This window comes from Cebus imitator, unplaced genomic scaffold (assembly GCF_001604975.1).
Source record: "Cebus imitator isolate Cc_AM_T3 unplaced genomic scaffold, Cebus_imitator-1.0 Scaffold478, whole genome shotgun sequence".
Taxonomy (NCBI): Eukaryota; Metazoa; Chordata; class Mammalia; order Primates; family Cebidae; genus Cebus; species Cebus imitator.
In genome coordinates this window covers 424,721-437,457 of record NW_016107793.1, presented here as the reverse complement: position 1 = coordinate 437,457, position 12,737 = coordinate 424,721, and the positions used below count along the sequence as shown (strand labels likewise).

The 12,737-nt window shown below is 55.1% G+C and overlaps 2 protein-coding genes across 5 annotated transcripts in view; both read right to left on the bottom strand.

The window, feature by feature from the left end:
- TSPAN17 (tetraspanin 17) overlaps nucleotides 1-2,042 on the bottom strand; it is a 106,860-nt gene extending 104,818 nt beyond the window's left edge. For 2 of the 4 annotated variants that reach the window (XM_037732919.1, XM_037732920.1), the window contains exon 1: nucleotides 1,762-2,042. In XM_037732919.1, the coding sequence (XP_037588847.1) occupies nucleotides 1,762-1,848 (87 nt within the window). In that variant the 5' untranslated portion in view covers nucleotides 1,849-2,042. The remainder of the gene's footprint in view (nucleotides 1-1,761) is intronic. The other 2 variants (XM_017512816.2, XM_017512817.2) reach the window with 2 other exon arrangements.
- Nucleotides 2,043-3,464: 1,422 nt separating this feature from the next.
- EIF4E1B (eukaryotic translation initiation factor 4E family member 1B) lies at nucleotides 3,465-7,057 on the bottom strand. Its single transcript, XM_037732921.1, has 8 exons — nucleotides 6,972-7,057; nucleotides 6,543-6,645; nucleotides 6,250-6,422; nucleotides 5,771-5,866; nucleotides 5,058-5,121; nucleotides 4,249-4,362; nucleotides 3,977-4,116; nucleotides 3,465-3,622 (listed from the first exon to the last, which is right to left on the bottom strand). The coding sequence occupies exons 1-8, from the start codon at nucleotides 7,055-7,057 to the stop codon at nucleotides 3,508-3,510; spliced, it is 891 nt and encodes a 296-aa protein (XP_037588849.1). The 3' UTR covers nucleotides 3,465-3,507.
- Nucleotides 7,058-12,737: the final 5,680 nt, after the last annotated feature.

Genomic DNA, 12,737 nt, shown 5'->3' with positions numbered 1-12,737 from the left:
AAAGAAAGAAAGAAAGAAAGAAAGAAAGAAAAGAAAAGAAAAAGAAACCACAAGCAGGTTCCAAGCAGAGCAATACCATGGTCCACCTGACATTACACATGAAAACCTCTGGGCCTGTTTCATAGGCAGCCTCCCTTAGGCCACCTTGACCCAAACCTGAAATCCTCTCTCCAGCCCCCAGTTACCCAACCCAGTTAATTCAGCCTCTTGGCTTTCCAGCTAGCCTTCCTCACCTTTCTCACCAGCCTAGCTTCGTCCCAGCCCTGCCCTCCACTTCCAAACCTCCAGGCCCTGCCCCTCACCTACCCTCCACACAGCAGCCAGGCAAGCAGTCTCCGGAACAGAAGCCAGATCAGACCCATCATTGAAGCCCTCGCTGCTCCATGCCACCTTAACGTAACACCCTACACTCTGCCCCAGCCCAGGCCCCATCCACAAACCTGGGTCTCTCATGGCTGCTCCCCCTCAGTATTTGAGGTTATCTCTGCTCACAGCTCTGCCTCATCTCTACCCACTGGGCCACCACTTTGGCTTTGTACTTTCTGACTGTGTGACCTTAGGTAAGTGACTTAACTTCTCTGTGTCTATTCCTTCAGTTTCCCATCTGTAAAATGTAGATGATAATAAGGTAGTTGTGAGAATACAACAAATTTACTTCATTGTAACAGCTTCACAGGCAGATTCTTTATCCTCACCTTCCAGGCAGGAAAGCTGAGGCCCAGAGAGGAGAGGTGACTTGCCCAAGGTATCACAGCTAGGCCTGCTACAGCCAGGCCTTCTGACTTCCTTGCCAGTGCTCCCACCCACACCCCACTGCCCACACCCTCAAGAGCCTAGCGCTGCAGTGCAAGGGCACCCACCACACCAGTGAGCTCGGTGGCACATGGGTGGAGGGCAGTGCCACTGAGTCCTGCTGAACACAAGTGAAAGGGCCTGGCAGCTTGACCCAAGGCCTCAGGAGCAGAGACTGCAGAGGCCACAGCTTTGGTGAGATGGGAAAAATGACTTGGCATGGCCCAGGGGCACAGATGCCATCCTGGGAGGGGCACTAGCAGCTCCCTTCTCGGGTAGGGGCAGCCCCACCCAGGAACCTTGTCAGCTTTGGAATGTTGAATTCTGTTTCCCAGGGCCAGCTCCCAGGCTCTCAACAGAGGAGATCCCCTCCCAGGCGCCAAGGACTCGCTCGCTATTGGCCCTCCCTGCCTCTCCTGGCAGGTCAGCCTCCTTGTGTGGAACTGGGGTGGAGAGAGGGCTGTGACCCACCTCACTTTGCAGAAGCCTAAGTTGAGGCACCTGATCCAGGTACTACAGGAAGGGAAAGGAGGCCGGGGAGGGAGCCTGGCGGCTCCCTTCGCGCCAGAATCTCCTCCCCACCGGCTAAACCAGGAGTGTTTGGCACGCATCCCATATCCCAGGGTAGGAAGGAGGCTGGGCGACAGAGGGGGCGACCTACACCTAGCGCGCCCGTGGGGTCTTCAAGGAAACACCTTCTCTTTCTCCACCGGGCCTCAGGATTACTCAGGGAAACTCCCCCCTTCTCCAACCCCCACCTCGCGCTGTAGCTGGGACCAGCCCCCAGAAATCCGGGCCTCTCTGTAGCTATCTCGGGTGGTCCTGGAAGTGGGCGTGGGGGTGGCAGAAGTGGGGGATGGTCCCGGGCTCCAAACTCTTGGGGCAGGGAGTGGTCTGACCCCTCAGAAGACTGAACCTCCCTCTCCCATCACCCCCCAGAACAGGGCAAGGGGCAGACCCCATGCTCACCCAGAAGACAATGTTGAAGCCAAACAGGAAGTATTTCCCACAGCAGCCGACCTCGGGTTCCTGGAAGTGATGGTGCTTGCTGGGCATGGTAGCGGCCACCTGCCGGCCCGGAAACCGGAGCCGGGAGCCAGGCCCAGCGCCCCGCGGGCAGCCCTGGGCTAGAGCCGCCCGGGGCCTAGCCCGGCGGCTGCGGCTTCATGGCCGCGGCCACACAGAGCGCCAGTGGGGCCCCGCCCGCCCCTCAGGGACCGCCCTCGGCACCCGGACCGCCTAGCCCTGAGCCCGGCGCTGTTCCCTCCAAGCCCCGCCTCTGGACCGGGCTCCGCCTCTGCCCCAGGCTCCGCCCCCTCAGCCCTACCTTCACCCCCGTAGCCCAATTCAGTCCCGTTTGACCCCGCCTTTGGACAGGGCTCCGCCCCCAGCTCCGCCCCCGCAGCCGAACTCGGACCTCCTCGCCCACGCAGCCCCAGCGTTTCCCAGCGTCCTTCAGATGCGCCCGAGACGCTGGCTGATGGTGTCAGAGGCTACTGGCGTGAAGAAGCGGTAGCTCCCGGTGCTCGGCACCAGCGCCATCCCAATCCCCAGCCTGCTGTTGGAGCCCATCCCAGGGAGAAGAGTAACTGCTGCTCCGGTGAACGGATGGGGAAGCTGGTCCGGATTGAGTTTTTAAACACGTGCAGGACGTTTTGTCATAGTGGAGTCGCAGCAGACTCACCTTCACCCCGCAGAAATTCAGCTGTACTAATCCTGACTCAAAACTCAGACTAAGCGAGGGCCTGGGGCTTGTGCCACGCCTGCTGCGCCCTGCCAGGGGCATATGCCCCAACACCTGGCTCAAGCCCCCTTGGTGGCTGAGGTTCCCCAGCCGTACCCCCTGTCCCCCATACCTGCCTGGGTCCTGGTCAGACTCCTTGGTACCTAATGATCTCACATGAGCCCCTACAAGGCAGGACAGGGGCACAGCAATGTTCGGGGATACCTGAATCTTATTCAAGTTTAGAGCGTTTTAAAAATAATTCCAACGTTGTTCAGAAGTATTTATTTAGAACAGGAACAGAAAGATGCTTAAGCTTTATTATCAAGTTTATCCACCATGATGAGGCTTAGCCCAGCATTCCCCCACCTCCACTTCAGTCTGGCCCTGAGGCAGGCAAGGCCCAGACAGCCCTGGCCACAGCTGGTGAGAAGGGGAGCAGCCCTGCAAGCCTCTCTCAGTCCTCAGCAACCCACACATCCTTCTGTACAAATGATGTTGTTCACCCTCTAGCCCTCAGCCCTTGGGGTGGGCAGCCCCACTTCATGGACCCACCCACAGCTGGTGGAGGGAGGGGATAGCATCCAGGGTGAGCTCTGAAGCTACAGAGCTGATGAGGTTTTTAAGCAGAGTGACCCCAACTCCTGTCCCTGAAGTCCAGCTCTCAGAGTGTCTGTACCCTGGAGCCCCCCACCCACGGAAGAGCGCTGGACCATAGGCTTTTCCGCCTGCCATAGTGCCCTCCTTCCCCCGTGACTCAAACCATCGGAAGGAGTTTCCTCCACCCTGCTGCTAGATTCTCAGACTGCCAGCACTATCCCCACCTGGCCCCTAGGCCAGACTCATGTTAAAGAGTGTGCATTCCTGTTCACTGGAAGAGAGATAAGAACCAAGCTGTGTGATTCCCCAGTCCTGCCCCAGCCCCATCCCCCAAAGTTATAAGGCTCCTGTGGTGGCTGTCCCATTACACAGGAGGGGTGCCAAGACCCCCCTCACACCACAAACTTGTTCTTGGCTAGAGAGTTGCTCTTGGTGGCTGTGTCTGCATGGGCCTGGTACCCAATGATGGTCTTTGGGGAGAGGCCCAGGCGCTCTTTGTATACACGCCTGCAGGTGCGGGGAACACAGAGGAAAAGAGACACACAGGTAGTCATCAGAGGGTCCTAGAGATAATTTAGGGCACCAGACTCCTACCCTCATTCTGGCCACAGCCACTCGTGTTGTGTGTCTTATGCATGTGGAAACCCAAAATAGGACTCCTTAATGCAATAGGAGAGCTGCACTGCAGTAATAGAAAGGGTTGAAAATCTGAACGCTAGACCCTTCCATACAGGTGGGCAAGGCAGAAGGGAGAGAGGCTATGGAGACTTCCAGAGGTCTCCTTTGTAGGCCAAGTCACCTCCACCCACCTTCCCTCTAGAAGAGACCCAGCCCCCACCCTGTGCCAGAGACTCTCCTCACCCAATGTGCAGCACGCCTGCCTGGTTTTCCGCCTCCCTCGTCCACACGGCGATCTTGTCCCCCTTGGTGCGGATATTGATGACGGCCCCACACACATCCCTGCTGTGCTCCTCGAAGCTCTCCCCGATCAGACACAGCAGCTGGGCCCGAAGTAGGGGGTTGTGAGATCACCAGCTGCGACATAGGGACTGCCCGACCATCCTTGAGACCACTGCCACCATGAGGCCCACACAGCCCCTCTTTCCCTGAGGACCCTCCCCTCTCCAACTCACTGTCTCCAGCCACAGCCGGTCCAGCTCAATGTGGCGCTGCTGCTTGGCCAGGCTGACCAGCCAACGGCCACCCCGCTTATTCCTGCTGTCCTCCCACATGGGCTCGATGCCATCCTGCAAGGCAGATGGCAAGTCAACTGCCTCCCTGTGTTCAAAGGGAAGTGGGGACCCACCTACCCTCCCAGCCTATCCGCCCTCTGCTGAGGCCCTAAGTAGGCCAGATTCTCTTCTCCTCCCCTCAGCGCAAGCAGGTTCCACCCCCAGCCACTCAGCCCTGGACAGATAGCACTGGTCACCTTTTATAGCCTTGTATCTGTGCATTTGTTAAATGCACATATTAAGGAAGCCTGGGGAGGTGGCGGGGTGGGGCAGGTGGCGGGGTGGGGGAGGTGGGGGGGCAAACCCCAATGCCAGCAAGGGGGACATCCCGGGCTTGGCTGCAGGGTTCCCAGGCTGGGCAGAAGTCACCTGGGGAGATCTCTGAACACAGTGTCAGCCCTCCAGGGACAGGTATGGCATCAATGAGTGTCCTCAGGCAATTCTGATGCCCTTCCCTAGTGAAGGAGCCAGGCCAGAAATCTCTTTCCCTCCCTCTTCTCCTTCCTGCCTTGAAGGTCCTCCGAGGTACAGCTAGAGCCTGACTCTGTCCAGACTCCTGTAGAGCATTTCCTCTAGTCAGAAACCGCAACTCTGCTGAGAGGTGGCTCATGGCACCCCACCCCCATTCCTTTGTGAGGGATTAACGCAGCAGAAGCTGGGAGGGATCAGCCCCTGGTCCCTTTGCAGGAGGGAAAGAGAGCAGAGCTTACCTTGAATAGGGCATAGTCACAGCCGGAGGAGAGCTTGCTGGCCAGCTGGATGTGACTGTACAGCCTGGACAGAGCCCCCACCCCATGCCAAAAGTCAAGGCTTTTTAGGGCCTGGTTCCGATTGGGCTCAGTCTTCCCAACTCCTCACCTGACCCCATGGCCTCCAAGCCTTTGCTTACACTGGCCTGCCACCTGAGATTCCACCCCCACTTACCCAAACTCTCAAGACCCACCTTCTCCACAGAGCCTTCCCCGTGCCAACCCCTGGGGAGGGTTTTGGACCCCCGGTGCTCCACCTCCAGCTACAGCTGGGGCCTTCTCACCCTCCCTAGGGCTTGAGCAGCCCTTTTCAGATCCACTGCCTTGAGCACCCGGGACTTCAAGACAAATGAGTCCTCCCTTTGCAGCTGAGACAGGTTCAGAGAGGGGAAGGAGCTCGCCCAGGTCACAAAGCCATTGAGTGTCTGAGTCAGGGTTACCTCCCTGCTCCTCCAGCTCCTTGGGCTCCCTCCCTGAGCCCTAAGAAGGTGATGGGATGGGGGTGGGGGGTGCCTGTGCCCTACACCCCCTGGGCAGAACCCACCAAGCCCCAGGCCTCACCAAGGCTGAAAGGCGCTAGGGAGGGCTGGGCTGGCTCAGCCTGGAGGGAGAGAGCATGGAGCTCAGAGCGCCCCCCACCCCCAACTCCAGCCCCGCTGGGGTCAGACACTTACGCCCAGAAGTCCTCCACAGTGTCCACCTTGGTGACCAGGTGCAGGTTATCCTGCCAGGCCCGGCTGCGGTCATTCTTGAAGAACCACAGAGCCCACCTGGTAGGGGAAGGGGCAGAGGAAGGTAGCCAGGAGGAAGCAGAGAGCCCCTGAGTACACCCCCAGGACACCTGGACTGACAGGGAGGACCCTCCCTTCAAGGGCAAACTGGAAGATGAGATTTGGAGCACAGAATCCCCCCCACTCAGATGATTGAAGTCAGTTGTCCTGAAGGACAGGGGAGTTGGGGAAGGATATGACCCACAGTCTCTGTGGGGTTAGAGCTGGAAGGACCAACAGGGCCCAAGGTTTAGGTCAGCTCTGGCCTCCCACGGATGAAGAGCTGGGACCGAGAGAGGAAGGGGTTGCCCAAGGCCAGGCTGCCAGCACAGAGGCTGGCCTGAAAGCAGGGGGCTGTGTCCCACCTGCACACCTCTGCCTACCTGTTCTGCAGGGGGTGCAGCTCCCGCTTGACTTTCATGGGGCTCCCCACCTGGGCCTTCCCTCTCAGAGACAGTGAAGTCCTCGGAGAGTTTGGAGCCTCTTTTCCCATGGGCGTCCTCTCTGCTACCTTCTTTTCCTTCCGCTCTCGGATTCCACCCTCAGCTTGACTCACCTGAGCAGAAAAAGAAGTCAGGGTAGGCTGTGGGCTCTGGGCTGTGAGCCCTGGACCTGGCTGTCCCCTTGCCCACCCTGCCCATCCCCTGCTCCAGGAAGGGCAGGCAGGGGGACTCACAGAGCCTGCAGTAGCCATGCCCAGCTCAAGCTCCATGGAGGACCCAGCATCTGAGAGGCCCCACCTACCAGCTTTTAACTCACCAGCGCCTGCCCCGGCCCACCTGGGGCAGGGGAGGGGGTGGGGCCATGGTGCAGCGGGTAGAGAGGCCAGCCTGTTTACTTCATCAGCAAGCATTTAGTGAGTGTTGTCTTCGTCTTTGTGCAGGCTTGGGGCTGGTGAAGCAGCTGTGACCAAGCCAATCCAGCCCTACACAGTGGGGGCCAAGACATGAACGTAAGGGTCAATATTTGGAAGGGAAAGCAAGGTCTGCATCCCATGGAGGGTGACCCCTGAATGTAGGCTGTGGGCTGTGAGCTCTGGCCCTGGCTGTCCCCTTGCCCACCCTGCCCATCCCCTGCTCCAGGAGGGGCAGGCAGGGGGACTCACAGGGCCTGCAGTAGCTGGCGTAGACTGCCCTGCAGATGGCAGAAGCAGTGACACTGACAGCCGTGGGCCGTCAGCACCATCCCCATCCTCGCTAGAGCAGGCATTCACCTGGTCTCTGGAAGCATCTGAGTTTGTTTGTTTTAAATAAAATAATATTTTTGACCAGGACTGAAGGGATCTCACTGTGTTGCCAAGGCTGCTCTCGAACTCCTGGGCTCAAGTGATCTCCCATTTCAGCCTCCCAAAGTGCTGGGATTACAGACGTGACCCACCATACCCAGTGGCATCTGAGCTTTTAAAAAATTTAATCATCTGCCAACATTTAGACATTGGGAGATTTTATACCAAGAGTCACATTTTTGGTTTCTCTTGAGAATTTGGAAAGGTCCTCCTGGACCCACGGCCTCACGGTGCCCAGTCCCTTTGGAGGGACACATGAGGCTCCCCACAGCCCCTATCTTACCTCCTGCCCCACCTGAGTATTCTCAGCCTGGCATGAATGGTGAGGGGCAGGGCCACTGCAACACAGCCTGGGTTTCAGTCCTGATTCTACCCTGACTGCAGCCAACCCCAAGCTTCAGAGTCACTTTCCCCATCTGTAAAATGAGAATGTTAATCATACATAACTCAGAAGCTTGTTGAGGGTATTGAATAACATATAACACACAGCACCCATAGGACAAGGCCTGGCTAGTGCTCAGCAGAAGTCAGCTGAGGGCTCCCCCAGGCTGGGGAGGGTGGGACTGGGACAGGAAAGGAAAGCAGGGGAGCTCTGGACACCCTTCCTCAGCCTTCTAAAGGACTTGGCTGAAGACTCTTCAAGTCCTTTAAAGTTTTGCATCCTCCCCTTGGCCACTTTTAGGGTCCCAGACGTGTAAAAGGCCCTGCTCCTCCCCCGCACCTGGGGAGCTCGTGACCATCTGGAGGCTGAATATTTGCTCAACCCACATCCTCAAGCCCTGGTACGTGCGAGGCACAAGGTGAGGTGCTGCTACGATGATGAGCGGAAAACGAGCGAGACCTGTGCTCAGGTTTATGGGATTATGCATCCATCAGACAATCCGTGCCATCACAAACACAGCCCACCCAAGGAAAGGGATTCAGGAATAGGAGGACATAAGGAAGCCTGGGATGCAAGCTGGCGGCTTCAGAGCTGCGGGTCTCAGGTGCGTGTATCAGAATCACCTGCAGGGCTCGTCCATCACAGGCTGCTGGGCCCTGCCTCAGAACTTCTGACTCCTTAGTTCTGGGCTTGGACCTGAGGATGTTTCCATTTTACTTATTTATTTATATTGTTTTGAGACACAGTCTCATTCCAGTTGCCAAGGCGGGAGTGCAGTGACATAATCTTGGCTCACTGCAGTTGTGACTTCTTGGCTCAGGTGATTCGCCCACCTCAGCCTCCCAAGTAGCTGGGATGCACCACTACGCCCAGCTAGTTTTTTGGGTTTTTGTGTGTGTGTTTGTGTGTGTGTGTGTGTGTGTGTGTGTGTGTGTGTGTGTAGAGATGGGGTTTTACAGATGTGAGCCATCGCACCTGGCCCAGGATGTTTGTATTTCTTTCTTTCTTTCTTTCTTTTTTGAGACAAAGTCTCACTGTCACCCAGGCTGGAGTGTGGTGGCGCGATCTCAGCTCACTGCAATCTCCACCTCCCCGGTTCAAGTGATTATCCTGCCTCAGCCTCCTGAGTAGCTGGGATTACAGGCACACATCACCATGCCCAGCTAATTTTTGTATTTTTAGTACAGATGGGGTTTCACCATGTTTGCCAGGATGATCTCGATCTCCTGATCCCGTGATCCACCTGCCTCAACCTCCCAAAGTGCTGGGATTACAGGCGTGAGCCACTGCGCCCGCCGGATGTATGTCTAACAAGCTCCCAGATGCTGCTGATCGGGAACCCCATTTTAAGAACTAAGTTAGAAGAGGCTCACTGAAGAGGTGGTATCTGAGCTGAGACCTAAAGGATGAACAAGAAATAACTAGGCAATAATTAGCTGGGTTGGGGAGGGCCTCTCCAGGAGTGAGAACAGTATGTCCAAAGGCCCTGGGGAAAAGGGAACGTGAAATATCAGAGGACAAGAAGACAGGCCAGTGTGGCAGAAGCTAAAAGGGGAAAGGAATGGGTAAGCCTTGATCCTAGCAGCAGTGAAGAGCCACCGAGCATTTCAAGTGTCTACAGACTGGCTAGGGAGGCGATCAGATATACTTTCAGCAGGTTCTCTGGTTTGCTGTTCAGGAAACAGAACCCTGTGGCTGCAAGAAGGTGTGGGGAAACACTGACTGATGCTAATGCAGTCACCCAGGTGACAGACAGGGCAGCAGAGAAGATAGAGAGATGATGATAGATTCAAGAGGAATGTAGAAGGAAAACTCAGTGATATTTGGTGATAGACCCTGGAGGGGTGAAGCACTGTGTCCCACTTATCTATTGCTGCACAACGAACCACCCCAAACGTAGCAGCTTAAAACAATCATCAGCCAGGTGCGGTGGCTTGTGCCTGTAATCCCAGCACTTTGGGAGGCTGAGGCAGGCAGATCACCTGAGGTCTAGAGTTTGAGACCAGCCTGACCAACATGGAGAAACCCCTTTTCTACTAAAAATACAAAATTAGACGGGTGTGGTGGAGTATGCTTGTAATCCGAGCTACTTGGGAGGCTGAGGCAGGAGAATTGCTTGAACCTGGGAGGTGGAGGTTGTGGTGAGCTGAGATCGCGCCACTGTACTCCAGCCTGGGCAACAAGAGTGAAACACCATCTCAAAACAAACAAACATGCAAAAAACAATAATCATTTTTTATGCTCACAAGTCTGCAGCATGTGCAGTGCTCAGTAAGACAGCCCAGTTCTGCTCCAGAGGGAGGTTAGCTAGGGTGGCTCACAGGTTGAGGCTGGAGTCATCTGGTCACTCATGCGTGGGGCAGCTGATGCCAGCTGTCAGCTGGTGCCTCAGCTGGGGGTGCTGGCCAGGACGGCTCTGCGTGGTATCTCCATGTGGCTGCTTGGCTTCCTCACAGAACAGTGGCTGGGTTCCCAGAGCAGGCATCCCAAGAGACAGGAAGCAGAAGCTGCCAGTTTCTTAAGGCCTGGGCCTGAAACCTGGCACCACATCAGACCCACCATATTCTGTTAGAGTCACAGGCCCAGATTCAAGGGAGGGACATACTACCACCTCTCAATGGGAGGAGCATTGAAGAAATTTGGACAGAGGGAGCACTGGAGGAGAACCAGGCTGGGAAGAGATCACAAATCTAGATTTGCTGTTGTTGTTGTTGTTGTTTTGGGACAAGGTTTGCTCTGTTGCCCAAGACAGAGTGTAGTCGTACGGTCATAGCTCACTACAGCCTCAAACTCTTGGCCTCATTCTCCCTCCTCAGCCTCCCAAGGAACTGGGATTACAGGTGCACACTACCATGCCTGGCTGATTTTTAATTAAAAAAAAATAGAGATAGGGCCTCAATATGTGGCCCAGACTGGTCTCAAATCAGCCTGGAAGGGTTCAAGTGATTCTCCTGCCTTTGCTTCCCAAAGTGCTGGGATTATAGGTGTGAGCCAGTGTGCCAGCCAGGAATCTAGAACTGATGAAGAAAAAGGAAGAAAGGGCTCTCCCCTAGTACCATGCATGGTCTTAGCTACCTTACAGTTGTGGCCCAGAGCCTAGCATGTAATGACCCTCCCAGCCACAGCACCACTGCACCCCTTTCCACCACCTTCCACAGCTTCCAGCCTGGGAAGCCCCTGGAGTCTTGGATTGAGGTGACTAAGGAGAGATCTTAAGAGCAACCCCCTGGCCCTACAGGGGTCCTGGCTCCTCCCCAAGGCCATCCATGTCTGTCAGTGAGGGACATCTTCATGGCGGGATTGAACCAGCAGGGCCCTTGAATCCCAGTCCTCCCATTCTGTTCCTAAAATATCTTGAATCCGCCCACTCCTCTCCCTCCTGACTCCCCTGACCCCAGGGAAGCTGGCTCTGACCTTGGCTGTTGTGTGAGTCTTTCCTGACGCTCCATTTGCTTCCACTCCTGCTTTCCTACAGAAAGTTCTCCAGGTTCCTCGGGGGGATCATTTAAAATAATAATCTGGTCTGAGTGCAGTGGCTCACAGCTGTAATCCCAGCACTTTGGTAGGCCAAGTCGATGGATCACCTGAGGTCAGGAGTTCAAGACCAGCCTGGCCCGCAGGGTGAAACCCCGTCTCTACTAAAAATACAAAAATTGTCTGAGTGTGGTGGTGGGTGCCTATAATCCCATCTACTCAAGAGGCTGAGGCAGGAGAATTGCTTGAACCCGGGAGGCAGAGGCTGAAGTGAACCGAGATCGCACCACTGCACTCCAGCCTGGGTGACTCCATCTCAAAATAAATAAATAATAATAACAAAATATTAATCTGATCACATAACTTCTCTGTTTTAAACCCTTCCAGGACACCCAGGATGTGATCCAAAGTTTCGATCCTGGGCTTGCAAGTTCATGGGTGACTCAGCCTCCCGTTCCCTGAGCACATGGAGTCTCCAAAAGGCCAGATTTGTTCCTGCCTCAGGGCCTTTGCACTTGCAGTCTCCTCTGCAACTTTTTACAGAGTTTCTCCTTGTCCTTCAGGGCTTGGCTCACATGTCACCTTCTCAAAGAGGCCTTCTCTGACCGACCGCTACCCTATCTAGGGAAGAACACTCTCCCCCATACACTCTAACTCATCACCCTGTTCTATTTCTTTCTTAGTGCTTAACGCTACTTATTCATTTATTCATTCAAAAAATAATGACCTACCAATTACTTTGTGCCACGCACTGTTTTAGGCTCTGGAGAGCACAGCTGTGAACAAATTGGATGATTTCTCCTCTTTGCATCAAAAGCCCTAAGACTAAACCCTGGGACTTCTCTGTTCTGTCAGTACCTGCTGTTTCATGCCCCCATCCAGTAATGGGCACTAAATGTCATTTAGACGGTGATATGGTTAGCCGCCACCAGAAATCCAGAAGAGCACATCCAACTGCCTGCCTGACAGCTCCATCTGGGTATCTAATGTGCATCTCAGAGTTACCATGTCCAAAGCTGAATTCCCGACACCTCCTCTGCCCCCCTCCAGACTTGCTCTTCCCATCATCTTCTCCACCCTTCCAATTGCTCAGCCAAAAACGTTGGAATGGTCCTGGAGTCCTGTCTTTCTCACCTGTTAGCACACGCCATCGTCAGTTCTCCCTTCAAAACACCCAGGACCCAACCACTTCTCTTGGTCTCCATTGCCACCACTCCAGACCACATGACAGTCATCCTGCCTGTGTGATGGTGACAGTCTCTGGATTGGTCCCCAGCTTCCACCCTTGCCCAAGAACAGTCCACTCCCTACTCCCTCCATAGTAGCCATTAAAGTGAAAGCTGGATCACTCCCTCCTCTGTTCATAGCACAAGAGCTCACAAGGCCAGCATCCCTCCAGGCCTCTTCTCTCTCACTCTGCTGCGGCCACAGCGGTCTTCAGTCATGTGGATCACACAGATCAGAAGTGCCAGGCACCTCCTGCCTTAGAACTTCAGAGACTGTCCCCTCACTTCCTAACCTCTCTCAGGGGAGTGTTCAACCCCTCAGCCCCAGTGCGGCAATTCCTATGCTTCCCCTCCTTCACTGCCCCCAGCATTTGCCACCTCCTGACACACCATCTATTTTACTGATTTATTTTACTCATCACTTGCCTTCCTCTACTAGAACAGGAGGTCCCCAAGGCCTTTTTTTTTTTTTTTTTTTTTTTTTTTTTTTTTTTTTTTTTTTTT

Bases quoted from the DNA above. Each gene is read 5' to 3' on its own strand.
- EIF4E1B (XM_037732921.1), bottom strand. From the start codon at position 7,057: ATGGGGATGGTGCTGACGGCCCACGGCTGTCAGTGTCACTGCTTCTGC. The intron at 6,646-6,971 runs GTGAGTCCCCCT...CCCCTGCCCCAG, and splicing joins CGCCAGCTACTGCAGGCCCT to GTGGGCCGGGGCAGGCGCTG. The intron at 5,867-6,249 runs GTAGGCAGAGGT...TTCCCCTACCAG, and splicing joins CTGCACCCCCTGCAGAACAG to GTGGGCTCTGTGGTTCTTCA.